Source organism: Podarcis vaucheri (assembly GCF_965113315.1).
Source record: "Podarcis vaucheri genome assembly, chromosome: 7".
NCBI classification, from domain to species: domain Eukaryota; kingdom Metazoa; phylum Chordata; class Lepidosauria; order Squamata; family Lacertidae; genus Podarcis; species Podarcis vaucheri.
In genome coordinates this window covers 22,793,487-22,817,660 of record NC_138765.1, presented here as the reverse complement: position 1 = coordinate 22,817,660, position 24,174 = coordinate 22,793,487, and the positions used below count along the sequence as shown (strand labels likewise).

The 24,174-nt window shown below is 41.8% G+C and overlaps 1 protein-coding gene across 1 annotated transcript in view; it reads right to left on the bottom strand.

Moving 5' to 3' along the window:
• Positions 1–22,297, bottom strand: part of KDM1A (lysine demethylase 1A) — a 41,387-nt gene extending 19,090 nt beyond the window's left edge. The window contains exons 1-3 of the mRNA XM_082231549.1: positions 21,911–22,297; positions 15,488–15,653; positions 6,285–6,344 (exon numbers count right to left, since the gene is read on the bottom strand). Of these exons, the coding sequence (XP_082087675.1) occupies positions 6,285–6,344; positions 15,488–15,653; positions 21,911–22,282 (598 nt within the window). The 5' untranslated portion in view covers positions 22,283–22,297. The remainder of the gene's footprint in view (positions 1–6,284; positions 6,345–15,487; positions 15,654–21,910) is intronic.
• Positions 22,298–24,174: the final 1,877 nt, after the last annotated feature.

The following is a 24,174-nucleotide window of genomic DNA, read 5'->3' as shown; positions in this document are numbered from 1 at the left end:
CCACCCAAGTCCCTCAAACAGGTTTTTGACTATTAATCTGAGGGCAACACTGCAACACTAATCCCATACCCAGGCATTTCACTTTTACACCATTGCATTTTACAGGCATTTTGGATTGGAATGAAAGGAGGCAATGAAACTCATCTTCAATAAAATCTAGGAATGCAATCCTTCATTGATTAATCTAGAAGATTAACCAATTAATTTTTTTTTTCAATACATGCAATGGGCATCTGTAACTGGGCAATCGTTTAAAAACAAAAAACCGACAGCTATGGATTGTAGCCAACAAAGTTCTACTCAGAGTAGACCCAATGAAATTAATGTCCCTAACTCATGTTCATTAATTTCAGTGGGATTATTCTAATTTAGCTGACAACCACCCAAAGTATACTTTTTCTATTAAAAATATTAATTTATCATAAAATCAGAGTTGGAAGAGACCCTGAGGATCATCTAGTCCAACCCTCTGTGAAACAGGAATCTCAAGTAAAGCATCTGTGACAGATGGTCATCCAACATCTGTTTAATCATATGCAAATGTTCACAAATATTAATTTGATTTACTTACAATTTTTATCATTTTTTTCTAAATATCAGGACACAGCCCTACCAAATCCCACCTTTTATGGGGAACTCTTGTAAATTTACCCACATGCAAGTCACAGAAAGTTCAATGGGGCTCACCCACAGATAAGTGGATTTAGGACTGAGTTCTTAATGTCTCTATGGCAGAAGCCCTTCTCTTCTACAACAACTTGTGCTGAGTGCACAAAATTTCTCATTTCCAATTTCACAATGTCAAAAACAGTTAAGCTCTCATTGACATTTCCAGATATTAGTAAGGCCGAGAAGCTGATTGACTGAAATAAAGACTGAAGTAAAAACAACTGCAGGTTTATATTGAAATGTTTTTTGTTTTTAATGTCACCTACCAAAAAGTGGGTGTGGGACGCGGGTGGTGCTGTGGGTAAAAGCCTCAGCGCCTAGGGTTTGCCGATCGAAAGGTCGGCGGTTCGAATCCCCGCGGCAGGGTGCGCTCCCGTTGTTCGGTCCCAGCGCCTGCCAACCTAGCAGTTCGAAAGCACCCTCGGGTGCAAGTAGATAAATAGGGACCGCTTACTAGCGGGAAGGTAAATGGCGTTTCCGTGTGCGGCTCTGGCTCGCCAGAGCAGCGATGTCACGCTGGCCACGTGACCCGGAAGTGTCTCCAGACAGCGCTGGCCCCCGGCCTCTTGAGTGAGATGGGCGCACAACCCTAGAGTCTGTCAAGACTGGCCCGTACGGGCAGGGGTACCTTTACCTTTTACCAAAAAGTGGGTGGGCTAAAACTCTGCAACAACTTCATGTGCAATTAACAGACGGCTTCTCTGAATTCATAAAATGCCCTAAAAATAACACTCATTCCTATTGCAAGAATGAGCATTATTTAGGTATTAAGTTCTTCAGAAATAAAAATAGCTAAAGTGCTAAAAGGTCACAAAATACAGATCTAGTCATTGGTTCTACACTGATGCTTCAACACAGACCTGAGTGCATAAGATTAAAATCCTACAAATAATTTACATGATTGCTCAAATGTTCATTGAGGCAGTTGAATGTAGATCATTATCCACTGTAATCAATAGGAATATAACTGAAAGCAAACTCCTATGCATGCTTATTCAAAAGTAAGGTCCACTGAATCCAAGTAAGGTTCATTGTATTCCCTATTAAGTATTTCTAGGAATTCAGGCTGAATATGCTAACTTATAATGACAGCCTAAGTATTTGCACTACACTGAAAATGGAAAAACTTGGCATCTTAACAATATTAGGAACACAGTATGGACTTACAAGTTGTAATGTGATGAGTGAAATAAATTGCTTTTCTAATACATATTATGCCATTAAAGCTAAATTTAACTTGTGCAAGTTTCTCAAAAACAAAATAGCTTTAACTCAAATTTCAGTAGCTAAGTTACTGAATTCTGCCCAAATACTCTGTGCCTTTATACAATGAGTGATCTGGACAATAAGCAACACCTGCAGGACTAAGAACAAGCCTTGTGTAAAGGCTACTGGCTAATATGTGTGAAGAACAATCCCAAGAAATGATGGCAGGCATGTAGTGACAAATGCACTGATAAATGTCTCCTGGAAGAGCAATAACGACAGCTCTAAATGATGAGTTAGGGATAAACAGACCACGCTCTTCAGACTGACACAAGACAACTGAAAACGCATTTCAGTTTGGCATTGCTGAAAACACATTCAGAGGACAAACTAAACCTGGGAGAAAATGAGTCAACTAAGGAAGAAATGTGACTGAAGTGACAGGTGTTATACCCCACTGATTAACCTAATCTTCTGTGGGGAACAACAGAATGGAAATCTAAAACAATAGGACTCAGTTAGCTCAGTTGGTTAGATAAAGTATGGCAGCCCTCCCTACCTTTCAGATAACTGAATACAGATATTATAAATATTCTTAGCAAGATCTCCACCAATGGTAGGAATGTGCCTGCAAATATGGCCATAATGTTGGGTTGTAGTTGTGGCTGGGTAAGCAAACTTTCCTTTTCCTGCTCGCCACAAGCTTTGCTTCACCTTCCTTTCCCTTGGTAACTGTTTCTCCCAGGGGTACCTTTCCTTCTTGCAAGTTTTCTGTACCTTTTAAAGCTTGCTTCAGGTAACTACATTCCAACCTTGTACCTTCAAACATATATCCACACTGAAGCATTGACTTCATAGTAGTCACCAGTCCCTTCCTTGCCACCCTGACAGCCCCCAATCCCAGTTGTCTTCTGCCTGTGCTGTATAGACTTGGTCAAGGAACAGGGTCTTATCTCATTTCCTGCACAGTTTGCCCTCAAAGCTTCTGCTTTCTGGAAAACCACAACATGAGAGGGGAGGGGAACTCCCTTCCTCCTCATTTTCTCTCAAATATGCTGGAAAATCAGGAAAGAACTTTGCAGTGGGCATCCTGAGGATGGAGCAATTGCCTTTGCCAACTAAATCTACAGAGCACATTTGGAATTTTGAGGAAGTGCCAAGGGCACCAGTCAGAAAATGTCTTCAGTAGGGCATGGCATAGTACAAAATTGTGGTGGTGGTGGTAGCAGAACACAAAATGGCTGCCACATCTAAAAGAACAGAATAAAGACAGGACAACACAACGGTACCGGCATGCCCCACATCGATGGGGAAATGAAACGTACACCAGCTTTACAGAGAGAAGCACTTTGTACTTCTCCTCTGTTCAGAATGAAACAGAAGTGGGTGACTAACACTGCCATCCAAGAAATGGGAGCATGTTTATGAGGTCAAGCTAGTGCCAAGAGGAACACCGTCTCCCGTGCATTGTGGATTTTTGAGGGGATATTTATTTAGACCCTTCATAGGTGCCAGAGGAGGGCATGCAGGCACATTGGCAACCGCCTGCTGTAGCCACGTAAGACACCGGCAGTTTTGTCATGAAGGGTGGTTAACACATTCACTACATAAATATTCATAACACGGCAAGCTCCCAAGAGCAAATTTATATTTTAAAAACATATAAATCCAGCCAGGAGATTTGAGAAGCTGCAGTCTACTAGTTACCCAAATTAAAGAGAAAAGAGTTGTGCTAGATCTTCCCATCTAAGTCCAGCATCGTGTTCTCCTCGATGAAAACCAGTCTCTTTCAGCTGCAAGAGCATTATGGTTACATATTTTGGAAAGGTATTTGTTACAATGCAATGTTCAATTATTTGCTGCCACAGAGTGCAATTGCTGAAATTTGGTTTCTGCCACATAATTCAGTATCTTGAGATGTTTCAATTTTATTTTAAGTAATCAGATCTCTAGGCCTTATACCTGCAGTTAAGCTTAAAATTGTATGGCAGAAACACACAAAATAAGGAAGCGTGCAAACTTGCAGTTTATTTTAGCATGGGTGCTTTAGCACAGAGCAGCTATCAACACACAGTTCAGTGTAACAACAAAGAACTAGTTTCTAAGTCCCTATGTTAGAGACTTGTCTGCTTTATCTTGCTCAGGAACTCATTGTACACTGAGGAAGTGACTTGTAAATCAAGTCAAAAGTGTGTAGAATATAATCAGCAGCACAGTGCACATTTTAATATAGATCAATATGATGAACAGCTTTCAGATTTCACTTAAGAAAGTCTTCCTGCTGTGGAGCCAGCTAAATAAATCCTGATACAGGTGAAACTATTTTCAAATGTTTTGTTTGGAATAGCAATTCATAAAGCAAGCTCCTCTATGTCAATGTGCGCAGTTATGCCAAAGACAAAAATATACCCTAGCAGCATTCAACCAAAATACAAGTACTGTATATGAAAAAGAAAATGCTAGCAGGGTCCCATGGGTCTGAAGTAGAACCGGGGCACCTTTTCTGCCTGAGGACAACACTCCATGCGTGATCTTCTGCGGGCTACACACAAGTGGTTGGGTATGGCCGAAGTGTAGGTGCGGCTAGATGCACAATACTCTCCATCCAGGAAAGCAAAAGGTATTATCACAGATCAAACATACATTCCAGCCAGGTAAAATCACTGGATCACTGTAGAGCAGTGAGGGCTGTGGTCTGGGCAGAAACCCAAGGGCGTGGAGATCACCATTTGGCTGGCCCTTGAGCTTGAGTTTTTCCATCTCTGGCTGGTTCCTAAAGTTTGAGGGTAGGAATTAGTCACACCAATCTCTGGCAATGACAGAAATCCACTTCTAATGCATGACTTGGAAATGATACCATCATGTGGCCTGAATCAAGGTGCATATCTGGCTTATGTGTGTTAACTCCTGCCTTCCAAAAGATTGCCCAGAAAACAAAACAAACGTACTGACACAGTTCCATTTTTGAAGTCTGACGCTTAGCGGTGTGCCAGGCAAGCACTGAATAGCAGCCTGCCCGGGAAACCCAAATATGTTGGATCTCCCTCCTCTATGAAAGAAAAGCAGGATACAATTTAACAAGCAAATGACCCACTCACCCCAAATTCAGAAAAAATGATTTAGGGCAGTCTCCACTTAAGGACTCAAAATAATCGCACATACAAATATGACACCTTGTTGAGACATTAAAAAAAACACAACCCATTGAAATATTTGTACACAAACCTTAAATCTTTAAAGCTTCATCAAACTGCATCAGAAATGCAGCCAATCATTTTCCCTGCCCACTCTTTCAAAAGACAACACTGCAGACCTTTCAAGCAGTACTTAAAATGCTTAAATACATTTCAAAGTAAGAACTGTCTGACTACTGACATATCTACCATGGAGATTTCAGGCTGAATTTCTAATCATTTACCTCTTGCTCTCTTGCTCCACCACTCACACAAATCAGTGAAGCTGAAGAAGTCATATATCTAAAACATGCATTGGTTTGCAAATGAATTGAAGAAAAAATTGAAAACTATGCACCCCTAAATCTACCGTATCTAGAAACCACATCTTATCGGCACTGGTTTTACAATTTCAAATGTACCTAGAGCCAACTCCATAGATTTCGTTTCATGAACCAAAAAGAGCCTTCAAAATTGTGGTTTCTTAGACATAAATTCTAGTCCATGTGCATCAACTGGAACTATCTGAGGTGTTCTTAAAGAAACCACACTAAAACAGTCTGCATACCCTGAGGTTATTATATCACTTACAATACAATCCTATGCATAGAATCATAGAATCGTAAAGTTGAAAGGGACCCAAGGGTCATCTAGTCCAACTCCTGCAATGCAGGAATCTCAGCTAAAGCATCTCTGACAGATGGCCATCCAACCTCTGCTTGAAAACCTCCAAGGAAGGAGAGTCCACATGCCTTCCAGAACTATCCACTTGAAGTCCTCATGCATGTTTACTGAGAATTAAATCTCACAAAGTTCATGGGGCTTTCCTCCCTAATTCTATGTAAACATACAGCAACTACCTAGAAAAAAGATATTCCTTTCAATATCATTCCTTGGAATCCCACTCAGAGTCACACTGTGCAAAAAGTCCTACAGCTCTGAAAGGAGGGAGTCTAACTCCCCCTTCAACTTGTAAAGTGACTCTGTTTTCTCTACCAAACACAGGGAAGGGGGGGGTGAAGCTATGAAATCTGTCCAATGAATTTCAGAGTTCTTTTAATTTCCCATCATGTTCTCCAGCTGCAATAGAAATCCCTCCTTTTCAGTGGGCAAATGCATTCCTCCTGCGCCTCATGCTAAAACCTGACCACCACCCCACACATGCACTTGCAAGCATCAATCCCTGATTTTGGGGGCTCTTGCTACAAAGTGGCAAGCATCAAACGCCACCCTCACCTGATGCTTGGCAGTCTCCATACCCTCCAGAACTGTCGTCTTGAAGTCCTCCTGCTTGCCCTGTGGAAGGAAAGAGGAGATCTCAGGGACCTTGCTCCACAAGTTCAAGTCATTTGGGGACATGAAGGCCTGATAGCTGGCGATTCAGGTTTAGTAGTTCACCAACTAGTGGGGGGACATTTCCTGAGAATTCCATCTTCTGGGATGTGGGTCAAGGGCATCACACTCTGCAATCTTCTAATGCTTCATCCTTGTTGTTGGAACCCTTTGTCAGACTCCTGCGGGGCATGAGCAATAGATATACAACGTATTTGAAGTCACCTAGCTGTTAAAAATTTATGAAACAATTTTTAAAACAGATTAGTACAAAATAAAGATAACACTTCCTGTGACCAGTAGGAAGAATATGTAGATGGACAGTCTAGCCAAGGGTTTGAAACACCAAGGATCTGTTACGGCTTAGCCAAGTCTTGCTTGGAAACATGAACCAATCTGATGCTACCTTACTTCTCTTCCATAAGCTACAAACATATTAAGGCTAGAAACTCACTGACTCTATATGCAGGCTACAACTACACAAATACTAAATAACATTTAGACTGACAGTGCTAGCATTCACCCATAAACGTACTGTTGTCACATATAAAGAACTGAACTACAGGATTTAGAACTTTCAACAGATCCTAAGAAAGAAGCATGAAAAACATGTCCCTGAAATAAGTCTTTAAATTATCTCTCCCCTAAATTATGGGAATGAGCATGCCCAATAAGCCCACCACACAACCAGGCACACAACCAGGATGAGTTGTTTTAAAGTGACAGCAGTTTGTCACTGTGGGTCATAAAAGCAAACTGTAATTACCGTGGTTTCAACTATCATTTATTTAAACAAGCCAGGGTGAGAAGCCATGGTTTGATCCGTGCTTGTTTCAATAAATCATAGTGAAGGCAATAAGAAGCTACAGTTCATTTAAACCGGAATTGAATGCTTCAAATCTCCTTAGCCGTGCCTGGGAGGAGGAATGGGAGATGGAATAACTTGAGTTGAAGCAGGATCATTCCTGTAATATCAAACTATAGTTTAGTGTTATATGTATGCATACCACTGCTTCTAACTATGTAATTCATCTCTTAAAAGGAAAAGGATTGGGAATACACGTCTGCTCCTCAGCTACACATTGCTAGGCTGCGCCTACATCAACATGCCTCCAAAACAGTACCTTGTGGGAAGCTCCAATTCTCTGAACGAGTATGATTAATAAAGGTCTCCTACATGCAAAATAACCTTTCAGGACTCAATGGGTGCTAACAGGGGAGCATATTTGATCCATATACTAACATATCAGTAAGCAGCTCACCATACCATTCTGGCCTACTCTGAACACGGTAAAACTTCAAAAGATTTGGTAATCAGACCCAGTAGGAGCCATATCATGGCTATCTATTCTCAATGAACTACTATACCCATATTTTCTGTTTCATATGGTGAAAAGGGCACTTTGAACAGTGGTGACATGTTTTGGCTGGCTTACTATTACTGTGTTTGTACTGAACCCTCCTTTCCTTAACTCAGAGAAAAGAAGGGTATTGAGCAGCCCTAGTGCTGCCTCCTCCAAAAGCACAAAGGGGAAAGAGAAAAAAACACTACTTTTCTTTGTGCTGACTGGGGGTGGGGGTAGAGAAAGGAGAGGTTTCCATCTTGCAAGCTGTGGTTTTGCAGAAAACACCAGCAGAACGTCGTCTGTGCTGCTACCACCTCTATAAGCTCAATAGGAAGCAAGAGAAACCCTCCCTTCTCCTCTGCCAAGACAAGATCTCATTTCTTTGCTTTCTGTTACGAGTTTCCAGGAGGCAGAAGAAGCAAGACAATGCTTTGCATATTCTGCAAAAGCACAATCTGCAGGTGGGAAGCCACTTCTCACTTTCCCCCATTCTTTGTGAAAAAATGAAAGAGAAAGCAACTATTGGCTCTTTTTGCAATGGAGGTCAGTTAATGAAAAAGGCAACTTTACTCTCTTCCCCTTAGGTTTTTACAAGAGGCAACAAAGAGGCAAAGCTGGGGTTTTCTGCAAAAGCCCCAACACAGAGTGAAACCACCTTTCCTTCCTGTGCTTGGGGCAGCAGAGAACCAGTGCGGACTTTCTCCCTGTGGGTTGGCATTTGGGAGAAAGCAGCACCTTCTCCCTGTTGCTTGCAAAAAGGTAAGAGGAATGGACTATGTCTTGTTTCTTTGACAAACATCTATCCATTCCCATCAGATTTTTGAAGAAAGCAGCAGCAATGTGCTGTTGGCACTTTTTTAATTTTAAAGCACTTTTTTATTTTAAAATACAAAAGCTCAACTTGTAGGAGATAATGCACCTACAAGTGGGAATGGAAAGGTAGTTTCTGAAAAGCAGGGCTTTGAGTTGAAGCATGGGTGCTCACCAGATGGAAAAAGGCACTCACGTATGATGAGAAGGTGAGAGGATTTATTGGATCCTAATGATGAACTACATTCATTCAACTACTACATTCAAGGTTTAAATGGCCAGCAAATAGCAGTTCAGGGTACCACCTGTCTGGATTAGACTGACTGGATGCAGAGGAGTGATGAGAGGCATCAGCTGGGGAACCCCCAAGGGAAGAAGGCTCAGAGCCAGGGGACTGGTGGTGCAACAATGCTGAGTAGTCAGAGGGAGCAGACTAGGAGGAGGAGGTGTCGGAAGCTGAAGAGTTAACAGGGTTTAGTGAGACGGAAGAGTCTGTGACAGAGAGCAGTCCAGAACAAGAGGCAGAAAAGGAGGCTGGAGAGGAGGGGGGCATAGGGGCAGCAATGAGTCAGGCTGGTTAGGAAGCTAGGCTGAAGACAAAGGAGCCTCAGATTGCTTGGAAAGGAACTGGGGGAAGAGGAGACAAAAGGAGATGTGAAGGAGACCTTCGGTCCTTGCAAATAGGGGCAAGTTCTATGAGGAAGGATAATCATAATAACAAGAGTTGGAAGGGACCCTGAGAATCATCTAGTCCAGCTCCTTGCAATGCAGGAATATGCAGCTGTCTCTTAAGGGGATCGAACCTGCATCCTTGGAATTTTCTTTTTTTATTATAATGATTTTTATTGAGTTTTCCATATTTCATTTCACAATACATATCCAAAGCTTACATTTTTACTCAAAAAGAGCAACGACCTCCTTCCCTCCCTTTTCTGACTTTCCTATAACATTAACATATTTCTCACATTTCTATAATCACTTCTTTATCTTATATAATCATTTAAAAATCACCCTCTAACTTATAAATTAGCTCCTTCTTTCGTCTGAGTGTTGCTGTGCTCTCTAGGCCTGACCTCCTAAGCTGCCTTGTTTCTCTGACTAAAGAGTTAACTTCACTGAAGCCATGTGAATTATTTCTGACCTGCTCCTGGCACTGTTTCACTTTTGCTCTCCAGTCTCCCTTTTTCAGAAGAGGGGATCACAATAAAATACAAAGGCCATATGGTCTTGTGTATTTATTATGCTCAGAATTTTTAAAGAACGGATATTATCCCCCCCCCCATATTTTGCCCTTTTTAGTTGTCCATGAAGTAATAGAGAAAGAAATTCTATATGGAACATGAAGGGGCAGCACAGTGAAAGACACATGCACTAAGAAAGGAATGCAAAGGCAGAGAAGAAGCACAGAAGATAGGAGAGTCCTGGGACTTGGCTTCCTGCTCAACAGTGGTACTCAATCTGATTCCTCAGCCACAACAGTTATTGACTAATGACATAAAAAATGAAAACAGACCATAGGTAACATGTGTGCATGCATATGTAACAATTATTTCCATTCTATTATGGAAAAGTGAACTAGCAGATTGCACTTATTGTGTGGAAATGCACAACTTGTGCCTCCCGCAAACTCCAATTCTAACCAACACTCTCCTCTGCCCCTCAATTAAAATGGGCTTCACAGAAACACAGAACTACACATTTACTGCAAAGGTTTTCTTTCTAGCAGACTATACTATTTCACACACATCTATGAAGCATTTGGAGTTGTAAAACAGGATTTTAAATTGCTTGGCCAAGCATATTTCTCCAATCATAATCTGTGTGTTTAAATTTATGTCCTTTTAGGTAACCCATTCTTTATCCTTACGGGTCTTCCCCACATTTTACCATCCCAATATTTCACTTATGTGAATTACATATTACCGTAAATTTCGCTCCAAAACACGCACTTTTTTGCTCCGAGAAAGTAAGGGAAAATGCCTGTGCGTGTTAAGGAGCGAATGCACGGATCAGAGCCATGGCTGCCGTCAGTCAGGCAAAGCGGGAGCCACTTACACGCTCTACGAGGCTCTCACTTTGCTTTCTTTAAAGCGACCTGGAGCCAGGAAGGAGGGAGGGAAGGAGAGCCATAGCAGCAAAGCCGGCAGCAGCCGCTTACACGGGAGGGAGAGACGCTTGCAAAGGTCTGCGCTCTCTCTAAACAGAGCAATGAGGCTGCAGAGAGACGGCAGGAAAGATAAAATTTAAGCAACCAGCAGCAAAATAAAACCAACCTCGAGCTCTGAGCCATGCAGTGAAAACCAGGAAGTAAAAAAAAAGGCTGGGGAGGGCATGAGGGAGAGGGGAAAACTTCGCAAATCCCCCGCGTCTCAGCTGATCGGCTGGGATGGAGCAGCTTGTTTTCAGGCAGGATAGATTTGAGCAATGTCTGGGTCCTGGTGCCCCTACCGCTTTTTTGTGCTCCATTATATTGCTGCTGATGGCTGCTTATCACTCAGGCTGCAAGGAGGAGCACTTTTACACAGCTAATGGCGAATCCCCTCACTTGCTCAAATCTATTCCGCCTCAAAACAAGGAGCGGAAGGAAAAGGCTGCAAACTGTTAAATGGAAAAAAAAACCCAGTCACAGGGCAAATACCTTAAATATACCTTTAAAGCAACAGTGCTCTTTCCCTCCCTCCTCCCCGCGGAAAAGCTCCTTGTCCCTTGAGTTCTTTTCCTTCCCTCCCCACTTAAAACGTGGTTACAAAGCACGGATCCACATGGATCCTCAGGATTTTTGCATTGGGCTACCCCAAACTCACTGTCAGATCACATGTCTGTGGCCACAGCATGAACCATAAAAATCATACATCCACAGTTTCATTTAGAATATTTTTTCCTCGTTTTCCTCCTCTAAAAACTACATGCGTGTTATGGTCAGATGCGTGTTATAGAGCGAAAAATACGGTAATTCATGCTTATCTTGTCAACCACACCACCCCCCCAGTGGCAACTAGACATTCTGTTTTGGCACCCACAACCCAGGTCCCTGAAGCCATTTGGCCCCAAGCTTTTCTATCCCAATTCCCAGCACTGGCTAAAGTCACTTGGGTTCTGTGCAGACATAATGCTAGTTCCTTGCAAGACATTGTTTGCAAACTGGGAGCTGACCTCAGGAGCACTTGTGTACCCAACCCCACTTCCAGTATGAAACATTATTTTGCATTATACATTATAAACAAAGCCAATATATATCACATTGCCTTGTAACCAGTCGTATATTGAATTCAATCTCTGATTACAAAAGAATGAGTAGTGTGCTGATCACACTGTTCCTTCGTGCCCACTTCCCCATTCCTGCCTTTGCTGTGCCAAATTAGAGGCTAGCTTAGAGTTATGTGCAAACCAGTACTCTATGATGTTTTGGAGGAAACAAACAAAGCAAGTGGATCCATACAAAATGCAAAGCCAGCCTCTGCTTTGTTTTCCTCTCAGCACAGCAAAGACAGGAACAGAGGAACAAAGCAGGTGTTAATAAGTAGCATGCACCATCATGATGCTCAGACTTCTTAAACCATAGTTTAACAATGGTTTGCTGTAATGTGCAAACTACTTCAATAATGGGTTGTCTTATCTACAGTTTATGTTTGGAGCATACGCAATGTGAAATAATGACTAAAGCTGTGAAATGACAGGGGGCATTACTGTGAAGAAAGAACAGAGGAAGCAATACTTAAAACCACAGACTAGCCAACTGTGTTTTGCATGGAGCTAGCATAGAATCTGAACCCAGCTCTCCCAGTCCTAGACTGGCACTCTATTACCACCACACTGGTTCTCAACCAAACTATTTCTGAACAAAAGTCTTCTGTACCATTAACTTCATAACGACCTCTTCTCTCACTTCAAAGTCAACATATTTCATTTGCATTCCATTTTTGTGGCAGGGAAAATATAAACGCATGTGCTTGAACTACAACTACAGAGTTGCTGGCCAAAAAAATAAAAATATTCCATAACGTTTCTCTCTAAAGCCATGTTTACACATAGGAAAATGACACAAAATATGTCGGGGTCTTAAAAAATAAAAATATAATAAAATATACCTTTCAAAGTTCTTTTATTTAAATGAATATAAAGTTCTGATTTATTTCTGGAAAGCTCCAAAAACCACAAGAATGCAGGTGGAGAGTTTAAAATGTTTTATTCGGATATTTCGAAACAGCTTCTCTCAGTAAATCACAAAGCAAATTTATGTTCCATACAAAACAACTCACTTTTCTAATTCTGGCTCTCCTGCATATCTGCAGAACACTGAAGTGTTCAATAATTTCAACATCTTGCTGTCCTATTAACATAAGAAGATGGTTGTTCTTGACAAAGGAGCCAAAAAAGAAGTCCCTATCTCAATAGCCTGGTTTGCACAACACACTAAGCCTAGCTATGGCTTAATGCAAACCTGTTGGCTCCCAATCCTTTTGCTGCTATGAGCTAAGGCAAGGTTTGGTTTAGTGTGTTGTCCAGACCTAGGCTTGTAGTTAAGCACTCTCCAGACTAACAACCACATGTAGCCAAGGTCTGTTATTTTCTCATGGTTAGTTTAGAACAGGGTTTCCCAAACTTGAGTCTGCAGATGTTTCTGGACTACAATTCCCATCATCCCTGACCACTGGTCCTGCTAGCTAGGGATGATACGAGTTGTAGTCGAAAAACAGTTGGAAACCCAAATTTGGGAAACCCTGGTCCAGAGAATGCTTAACCATGAGTGCCTGTTCAAACAAAATGTGAAACCAGACCTTGGCTTAGCTCAGTGCAGCGTGTCAGCAAAAATAACTAGGGAGGCAGCTGTGAGTTCTACCTTGGAAGCCTGCACTCTCTCACTAGAACATGGTTTGGCTTAGGAGTGGCACGCATTCCAGGGCAGTATGAAAAGCAGTGAGGTTGAAGATTTTACCATTTTAGGCTGGCATGTGACTAGTTATCTGCTATAAAAGGGAGGCAAAATAGGTCACTAAGAAGAAATATACAGGTGAACTAGTGTAGGAGTACAGATATGTAGCACTTTGGACTAAAGCTAGCAAAATGTCTAAAAAGAATAATGGGGAAAGAATGGAGCCTTAAAGTGGAGAGAAAATACTCATAAATTTGAGATAATGGGTTTGATCCAAACTACTGTATTTTTCGCTCTATAACACGCACCCGACCATAACACGCACGTAGTTTTTAGAGGAGGAAAATCCGTAGGCATGCCACCTGTAGGCATTCCCTCCATAACACGCACAGACATTTCCCCTTACTTTCTAGGAGGAAAAAAGTGAGTGTTATGGTGCAAAAAATACGGTAATTTATTTATTTACAACGTTCATTGCACTAAACCCCTCAAAGTCAATCTAAATTAAGTCATTACTAACTTGAAATCAGTGAGCAAATTCAACTAATTTAGGTTGGACCAAACCCAAAATATTTATGTTTATAACTGACAGCAGAAAGGCATTGAACATAAATACAGTCGTACCTTGGTTCAGGAATGCCTTGCGACTTGAACATTATGGCTCCCGAACACCGCAAAGTGAGTGTTCCGGCTTGTGAACGCTTTTTGGAAGCCAAACGTCCAACACGGCTTCCGATTGAGTGCAGGAAGCTCCTGCAGCCAATTGGAAGCCGCACCTTGTATGACTAGTCCGTTCTCATAGCAAGAGGCACAAACATCCACTTCCCTCTTCACCAGAGGAAGAGGAAATGTCCTTAGCATCTACTCCATGAAGCTGAACTCTTAGCAGATGTGGGCTATGAAAAAGCTTGTGTGTGGCAGAAAAAAATATTGACAAAAATATCCAATTGCAGAAGACTTGCATTTTGCATGAGATGGACATCTCTCCCCTTTTGCAACAGATGACAATGACATGTAACAAGGAAGGTAAGTATGAAGTCTATCTACACAAGTTCAATTAGAAAACATTTTGTCTGAAACCTACTTATGTGGCCTCACTCAGCTGATGCCTACTCCTCAACCCAAATAATAATAGAGCCAGGAGATCAACGGCTAAAGGGTTGCTACAGCTCCACTTAGGCTTCTCATCAGCCCCTGCCCAAACTGTGAGGAAGTGTGCTATGCAGAATGAATGCAATTTGCCGCCCCCCAAAGCACATGGTGGTATGTCAATTGCCATTTTGCTTTCATGCTACCATAACATCCTACAATTGGAGTTTGACATAGGCAGCTTTAGAAACAACAGAGGGCATACTCTTGTCAGCCAGCTAGGAACTTCCCCAGGGTGCAGCTTTGGCTCATAACCACTAATTCTTACAAGCTGGAGACAGTATTTTAGGGATGGACATAAACGAGACTCTTTACTCTCCTCAAGCTATACTTCTGACATTTAATAGAGGGAGAACAAAGCTAAAACTTGATTCACACACACACACACACACACACACACACAGTGGCCCTTTTATTAAGAAATCTAGATTCACAGTAGTTTTAGACCAGGCAGAACCAGTTTTATTAACATGATTAAAGGCAACTGAACGTGTTGCCAAGTAGCTAAAATGTATGGGGGGAAACCCAGAATACAAAAAAGAGTGAGATGAGAATGACTCGATTTAGCAAAGCAAAGCTAGAAAATTTCATCAGCCAATTTATGGGATTCTCAACAGACCACAGAAAGATGATTGCGAGCATAGAAAATCAAAGGCCAGGTAAGGAAGCAATGGAGTCAGTAAACTCACTCTATTAAGGATGTTGATTAATAAATCTGAAGATACATGTTCAAAGCAAATAATATTTTCCAGTGTCACATTAATGCTGCTCATGTGTGGCCTATCATCCATACTTTCTGATGGCATTCAGTCCTTCATGCCATAGCTAATCTAAGCTAAACTCAGTGGAGGGGGAGTGTCTGTGCAACCATATTGCCTTCAAATGTGCAAGACCATTGTTGTCCTGCTGGATGGGGGCCCTTTACTCACCAGATGGCTCTTCTGGCTCACTTTCATTCTCTTCCTCAGGAGGTGGTGGGGGAGGGGGAGGCGGCAGCTTTTTCTCTTTTTCTGCTTTAGCATTCCTTTCTTCTTCAGAGTAATACTCATCTTCAGAAAGGTTAGCAAGGCTTTCATCCATTTCTCTATATTCTACCTGTAAGCAGAATGCCCCCACAATACAATCAATATAGAACAAGCAAATTGGCAAAGTAGAATAACAAACTTTTAAAATGAATTCTCATGGGTAAATTGAAGGGTTCGCTTTAAAGCAAAAGTGAGGAACCTGTGGACCTCATGTTGTTGAATCCCAAAGATGATGGGGGTTGTAGTTCAGCAAATCTGGAGGGCCAAAGGTCCCTCACACTTGGGTCTATACCTTGGTCAACCTTTTCCGTTCCAGGACTTTAAACACAAACATACATTTGGGGACCCCCTTTTTTTTTACTATATATTTGCGTGGTGGTAGTGCTCCTGTTGCAACCCACCTTAGATCAGGCTGCACCCTAAGAATTTGTCAAGAATGTATAACTTGCTGTTGAAATGGAATACTCAGGATGAAACGGTGAAATCTGCTATGATTAAATGGGCACAAGATGTTGGACATAACATTATGATGGCTGACTGGGAACAGTCATGGACCACAGGTATGAAGTTTACGGCATGTAATGCCTTAAAAGAGAATTTAATGAAAATGATTTACAGGTGAGTGAAGCCGCGAGCCATGGCCGGAGAGCGCTGACTTCTTCTTTGAACATTTGGGCTCTAAAAGTAACAACCCGTAATACGGAAATTGGACTTAAAAACTTATTTAAATCGAATTTGGTACCACCGGGGGAGGTGCTAAAAGGAAGTCCGCCTCCCCTCCCCTTGCAGGCACTTTTAAAGCAAGAATCGGATAACTAAGGTTGTGAGACTGTTTCTCTCTCGTTGAGATAAAAAAATTTAATTCCACGATTTGGCTATATAAGTTTTGTGCTGGAGGATCAGAATTGACTGTGTGAGTTGAAGTTTAACCCCCCCGGATCCGGGAGCGACCCGAGAGTGAGCCTGTGGAGGTTTTAAATAGAGTTTGACAGCTGTCAAATGAGCTGTCAAACTCAGGAAATATTTTGGTTACATTGGACTTTAAGCTGTTGGAAATAAGAAATAAGAACAAAATAACCTCATTGTTGGATACTGTAACCAGAATCCCTCTAGAGGGGGTTCTGAGATACTACAATGGCTGCAGATGGAAAATTACAAGCAGAGCTGGATAGAGTGTTTCATTTCCTGGGAATATTGCAAGAGTTGACTGATGTTATGGCTACAAATCTTACAACCTTGAACTCTAAAGTAAATAACTCTGCTGAAATCGGTGAGGATTTGATTCAAGAAGAATCTGCAGCTGGAGAAGAAGAAATTTGTGTTGTTTTTGAGGAGTCGAATGGAGGAGCTGAAATGTGGCAGGTGGAGAAGGACAACCAGGGGCCTGTCAGGATGGAAGTTATGGAAAGCAAGGTTCGGATGATGGAAACTTGGTATGAAATGGAGAAGGAAGATTGGGGACTCACTCTTATGGGGAGTCTGAAAGATCTTTGGATTACAAATTCGATAAAGGTGAAAATTGAAGCATTTGGGACATTGGTATCTGAAAAGACCAAGAAACAGGATCTGGACCTTTTCTTTGAATATGGAGGCCTGGTTGGAAAAAATACAGACCCTAGTGGGTCAAAGCTGCTCTGAGACTTGATGTTCAACATGAAGGAATGTCAACAAAACCGGCTGAAAGGGACTGAAAGAGATTTAAAGGCCTCAGACGTGATAGACCCAGGCTGAGAACTGAGAGACTGAAAGACAATTTTTGGGGAGCAAAACCGGGGAAGGGGGGGGAGATTTTGGAATCCAAAGGGGTATAATTATATGTTTCTATTGGATAAGTTGTTGGGTAACAATTATAAAAATTGGGAAATTCGTGAAAGGGAACTTGGGACGACCTTAGAAAAAGGGGTAAATGTTATGTATTAAAATGAGGTTTAGAAGTTTAAATTTGATAAATCAAGATAATTTAAGTAAAATGCTAATAAGGGATATTTTGGGGATAAGAACTTGTTGAGTTAATTTTTGGAATAGGCATGCAAGAAGGGGAGGTGGGGGAAGTCTGGGAAAGTGGTTAAGAAATTAAGATTTTAAAACTATATTTGTTATGTGTGTGTTGTGTGCTGTGTTTGTTTGTTGTTGTGTTTGTCTAAAAAACCTTTTGAAAACCCTAATAAAAATTTTATAAAAAAAAAAGAAAATGATTTACAGGTGGTACATAACACCAGTCAAGCTTGCAAAAATATACCATTTGCCCGATAATAAATGCTGGAAATGTAATGAGACTGAAGGTACATTCTTTCACCTTTGGTGGACATGCCCAAGGATTAAGAATTTCTGGGAGATGATTTATAATGAAATGAAAAAGGTATTTAAATATACCTTCCTGAAGAAACCAGAGGCCTTTCTCCTGGGCATGGTCGGCCAATTGGTGCCAAAGAAGGATAGAACTTTCTTTATGTATGCCACAACAGCAGCAAGAATACTTATCGCAAAGCATTGGAAGACACAAGATCTACCCACCCGGGAAGAATGGCAGATGAAGTTCATGGACTATATGGAATTGGCGGAAATGACTGGCAGAACCCGAGACCAGGGAGAAGAATCGGTGGAAGAAGATTGGAAAAAATTCAAAGTATACTTAGAGAAATATTGCAAAATTAATGAATGTTAGAAGGATGCTGGAATAAAGTTATATGGCTTTAGCAGAAATGTTATAAAGAATTAAGCAAAAACTGATTGTTAATGGGCCAAAGAGGAAAATTTAAGGTTAGATTGTGTTAAAATAAATTATAGAACAAAAAATTGAGAAAGATGAAAAGGATTTGCTGAAATAGCTAATCAAACTAGAATACAAAAAAGGAGGTGTGAGGAAGTCGATGAAACAAGTAAATGAAAGGTAAAGATACGGAAATATTGGATCTGTTTCTAAAAGTTTTTGTTTTTCTTGTTGTTTTGCTGTATTGTTTTTTGTTTTTATTTTTATTTTTGATGTATTGTAAGGTATTGTTTTGTTCTGTTAAACTTTTTATTCTTTCTTTCTTCTTTTTTCTGTAACTATTAAACCTCTAATAAATATTATTTTAAAAAAAGATCAGGCTGCAACCCACTAGTGCATCCTGACACACAAGCTGAAGACAGTGCCATAAGGCATTGTTGCCTGTTTGTGCACTCTACAATTTGCAATTCTCTTTTTCTACGACTAACCCACTATCCACTGAATACCTCATTTCATCCACTTAAATTAAAAATAATGCAAACTACACTATATTTCACTCTAACATTGCCCACATTAGACTGCTACAGTCTGTAACTTAGTTTTTGTGTAATTAGTGCAATTAGTAAGTGTTTCCCGGCAGTTAATAATATATTTAGAAAATACTGAAGAACCTTTCTCAGTTATACTTCTCAGCCTAGATGGTAGCAGCAAAACAAATAACCAATACACACAATAAATATCACTGTTCCAGGAAATTAACAAACATTTCAAAAAATAAAAATCTAAGAGCATTCTCTCAACTACCACTAAGTTCTCCCCTTAGATTTATCAGCTAATTTAGCACAATCTTTCTAATAACCTAATCTAGTGAAAATACAGTCTGCTTTAAAAGCTCCCTCTAATACGGCACTACTATACTGTAATACTTAGAGGAGCACTTCAGCCAATGAAAGCAGTGGCTGGGAGAGTAAAACATATGGTGCTGCGTGGTGTACAGCAGGCATAGGCATACTCTGCCCTCCAGATGTTTTAGGACTACAACTCCCATTATCCCTGACCACTGGTCCTGTTTCCCCTTAAGCTGCTACACTTATCAGGTTTCACATGTGACAATTGACACAAATAGCAGACATCTGTATAGGTGATAAAGCATAATTCATTTTTTAAATTGTGTATAATAGTAGCATGCATATACTGGGAAGTGACAGCAGTGGGATAGAAAAGCTAGCAGTCAAATGGTTCCTGGGATCTGGGTTGTGGGTGCCAAAACAGAATGTCTAGTCGCCATTTGGGGGGAAGGGGTCGGCAACACTTTTTATTTCTTATTTTGATAATCATGAAAATAATTCACATAAGTGGCAAATTGTTAATATCACCTTTTAACATAAATTGTGAATATATGTTTAATTTTGTGTTTACAATACTGTAAAAATATTTTAAACCAAAACAGTCTACATATAAGTTGTGTGGTTGTCCCTACCACCAGAGGTCAAGGAAATAAACAACTATCCGACTTTTAGAAGATATCTGAAGGCAGCCCTGTTTAGGGAAGTTTTTAATGTCTGATGTTTTATTGTATTTTTAATTTTTTGTTGGAAGCCGCCCAGAGTGGCTGGGGAAACCCAGCCAGATGGGCGGGGTATAAATAATACTAAATTATTATTATCATTCTTATACATATTTAACTGAATTTTCTGTGTCTGTAATTCTTTTTTAATTTATTTGGTATATTTATTCTGTTTAGCACCCCCACACACATCTGAGAATAGCACTTCACAAAATTGGATGAATTGGATTCTAATCCACAAAAGCTTTATGCCATAAAAATGAGTTATCCTTTGATTTCACATTATGTACAGTCTATGTACATTATAATGTGTTTTGAAGCTTTTTCTTATATGGATCTGTACAGGTTCTGTAGCAACCTAAGTCACATAAACTCAAACTAAAGTAGGCTACACATTATATATGAAATCCTACAAAGGCATAGGATTCCAGGAAGGGATGGAAAGCATTGTTGAGCCTCACAAGTGCAGCTCCAATTCCTGTGCAGCTGCTGCTAGCCATAAATAAGGAAGCATTGGGAGAAGGACAGCATAATTTTTGTTTTCAAAGCCCTCCCAAAATTCAGGTCCTCTACCCACTGTACTGTACAAACTGATTCAAGTAAATTAAATAATAATTCTTCATAAATTTTACAAGTAAACTAAAAAGGACCAACAGATCTAACTGTAAGCCCTCATTTCAAAAAAGCATTCCTATTTGTAAGCCCTGCAGAGAACTCAGAGTGGAAAAGGGCCCAAATTAATCAATGCTAAAAACTAGTCAAGCCATGTGTTATATACTTCCTTGTATTACAAGCATTTCCCTGTATTAAAGAAAGTAGAACCCTCAAGTCTTGATGATCACATAATGAAATCAATGTCTAATTGTTAAATATACAATGCTCTCCAAAGGTATATTCATCTTCCCTGTGCATCTACATGATACAAATATACACATATCAAAACATATTTCAAAGCTTTATTTGATCACAAAGGATCCTTTGTGTTAGAAAAGCAAGAGCCAAAAGAAAAAAACATTGATTTTGTTAGGATCTATTTCCCTTCCTTATTAAGATGGCTTTGGGGCATTTACTGCATTGCACACTATTAAATCTGCTTCTGTAAAACAAAGGTAGCAGTCTAGCCTACACATTAAGAAGCAAACAATAAATGACATTCATTAGCGCCTTGCAACATAGGCTCCAGCTACTTTCTGACGTCACATCAACCTTGTGTACCGATTTGGAATAAAAAACCTAATTAACAATAACGGATAATCAATATATGGTACATACAGCAGAAGGTAGTATATGCCCAAGAGATACCAGAGGGGTAGTAATCCAGAACACAAAACCCCCACAAGCAAGCCCTGCAGACTGTTTGTGGCCTGTTTCGTCAGCCAGATCCCAGCTGTATCTGATGATTTGAGCTTTAATCTATACAAACCTGTGCCACAAGAACTGCCATTCTTTACGGTGTGCCACAATACCACTGCCCGCCCCCTTAAATCCTTAAGAGTGGGCTGTACCACTTTAGATGTTGACATTTCACTTTTGTATTTTTTTGCTTGGACTCCGCCAATAAGGAGGAATCCAGCACTTGCGGGGGAAAGACTACAATGCCAACCTTCTACTTATTGCGATTATTCTCGTTGTTGTTTTACTCCCCCGCTTTTCCCCAAATGACCCGTGTGGATAAAAGGCGCGCTCCCCGCTCCCATTTCGGCCCCACAGCAACCCTGGGAAGTAGGTCAGGCTGAGAAACATCCTCACTGGCTGAAGGCCACGCAGCGAACTTCCCGGCTCAGCCGGACTGCAACTTACAGGCCTTTACGTTTCTCCTTGCAGGAAGTAACCGCTCGGTTTCTGCTTTAACGTGCAGCGAAAATAATAAAAATAAAAACCACTGGCCCGCTCCGGGAGCCCGAAGCCGCTTTTTTGAAACCTCCACCGTTTTAAAGTAATACATTTCCTCAAAAACCGGCTCGTGTGAGACGACGCCTGGCCCACCCAAGCCAGCCATTCCGGTAAGGCCCCGGTGGGCGGCAGCGGCGGCCGGGGCAAGAGCACCCACCTTGGGCCGCTTGCGGCGGCTGGTCCTGCGGCCCTCGGGGGTCTCGGCGATGCTGGTGGTCTCGGAGGCCCCGACGGGCCCCCCCGGCCCCGCGGGGGGAGACGGCTCGGACAAGCCCCCCGGCGGCGAGGCGCGCGGGGGCTCCTTCTTGCGGGGCGTGCGCTCCGAGGGCCCCGAGCCGCCGCCCTCCGAGGAGCCCAGGGAGCCCGACAGGGCCGGCGGAGGGGGGGGCGGAGGCGGCGGGGGTGGGGGCGGCGGAGGGGGCGCCGGGGCTTCGGCAGAGCCATCGCCCGCCGGGCCGCCCGCGCCGCCGCCGCCGCCGCCGCCTACCGGAGCCTCCGCCGCGGCCGCTTTCTTTCCCGCAGACAGCATCCCCTCAGACGAGCCGAGTCAGGCCGCGGGACAAAGGCGGCCCCCGCGCGCGCGAGGGAGCGAACGCGCAGAGAAGCTCCGCCCCTGGCGGCGACGCCCCGCCCCCTTCCTACGAACGCGCGATTCCCAGGGGAGGAAGGGGGCGGTGTTCTTGACACGCGAACCGTTTTTAGTCCCGTAGCGGCCGCCGTAGCACGTGCCGCTGGGACAGCCGCTCTCACCTAGAATGGGGCTCTCCATTAATATGAATGTATTTTTAATCCTGGCTACGTTTCTCCCTTCCCCCCAATGTTATTAGCGGTTCATATTTTTACCTTCTCTTCTTTGGCGGTCATTCGTAGCCGAGGAAGATTGTCTTCCATAAACACGGTTTGAACAATGAGTCCGTATTTGACTGGAGGCCAATTATGGATCCACACGTCCTTCCACAGTGGAGACATTGGTTTCCGGGCGGGAGTTGATCACGGTGTGGATTTGCCCAGCGTCCCTTCCTATTTTTACCTGCAAGCCACCTGGAGCCCCCGTTTGGGGAAAAGCCCAAGTATTATTATTATTATTATTATTATTATTATTATTATTATTATTATTGATGATAATAATAATACCACCCCGTTCATCTGGCTGGGTTTCCCCAGCCATTCTGGTTTACAGCATATATAAAACATAAAATGATTACATGTATTGTAATAATAAATTAAAACAGAAGAATTCTTTCCCTCTCCCTTAAAAAAACAACAAAAACAACACACATTTGGAAAACGTCAAAATCAGGAAGGCTTAAAAGCAATTTAAATTACCGTAATTGAATTGTTTGCTCCAGGACTGTTTATCCTTGCTTTCATCAGTGCTCTGTATTGTAGTCACTGGAATCATCAGTGGATGAATCAAAGTGTTGGATAGGATGAGAATATTAGGCCCCCTTCCTGAAAGTCAGTAGTAGCACACTTTTTGGGGTGCTGCAAATATTGGGGTTTGTGTTACAGAATGCTGCAAAACACTTGGCAACGATTTGGAGTCAACTGGAGAAAGTTGGATTTTGAGTGGCATTAACTAGGAATCCAGGTTTGATGTATCAGCAGTGTGTGATCTGCTGTTGGCTATGCCCTTGCTACATAGGCCAATGAGAAAGGCCAGACTAGTAACTGCAGAATAGGAAGAAAAATAAATGTCTAATGTTTAATGCAATTAAGCATATAATTAAAACCTAAATATACATGTTTTGTTGTTGTTTAGTCGTGTCCGACTCTTCGTGACCCCATGGACGCCAGGCACTTCTGTCTTCCACTGCCTCCCGCAGTTTGGTCAGACTCATGTCCAACCATCTCGTCCTCTGTCGTCCCCTTCTCTTTGTGCCCTCCATCTTTCCCAACATCAGGGTCTTTTCCAGGGAGTCTTCTCTTCTCATGAGGTGGCCAAAGTACTGGAGCCTCAGCTTCACAATCTGTCCTTCCAGTGAGCACTCAGGGCTGATTTCCTTAAGAATGGATAGGTATGATCTTCTTCCAGTCCATGGGACTCTCAAGGGTCTCCTCCAGCACCATAATTCACAAGCATCAATTCTTCGGCGATCAGCCTTCTTTATGGTCCAGCTCTCACTTCCATACATCACTACTGGGAAAACCATGGCTTTAACTATACGGACCTTTGTTGGCAAGGTGATGTCTCTGCAAAGACCAATTTAGTTTAGTACATGCCTATTATCACAGCACCATTCCACACAACCAGAATGCAGCTTTGCATTTTATCCAGCAGTATGCAGGGGTGTTTTTTTTTTCTGAAGTAGATTTGTTTCCTAGCAACTATATTTAAAGTGGGATAATTCAAGCAGTTTTGGTGAGAACAGAGAAGGTATACTAAAAATCCAAGAGTTACGAGTCATAATTATTAAATGG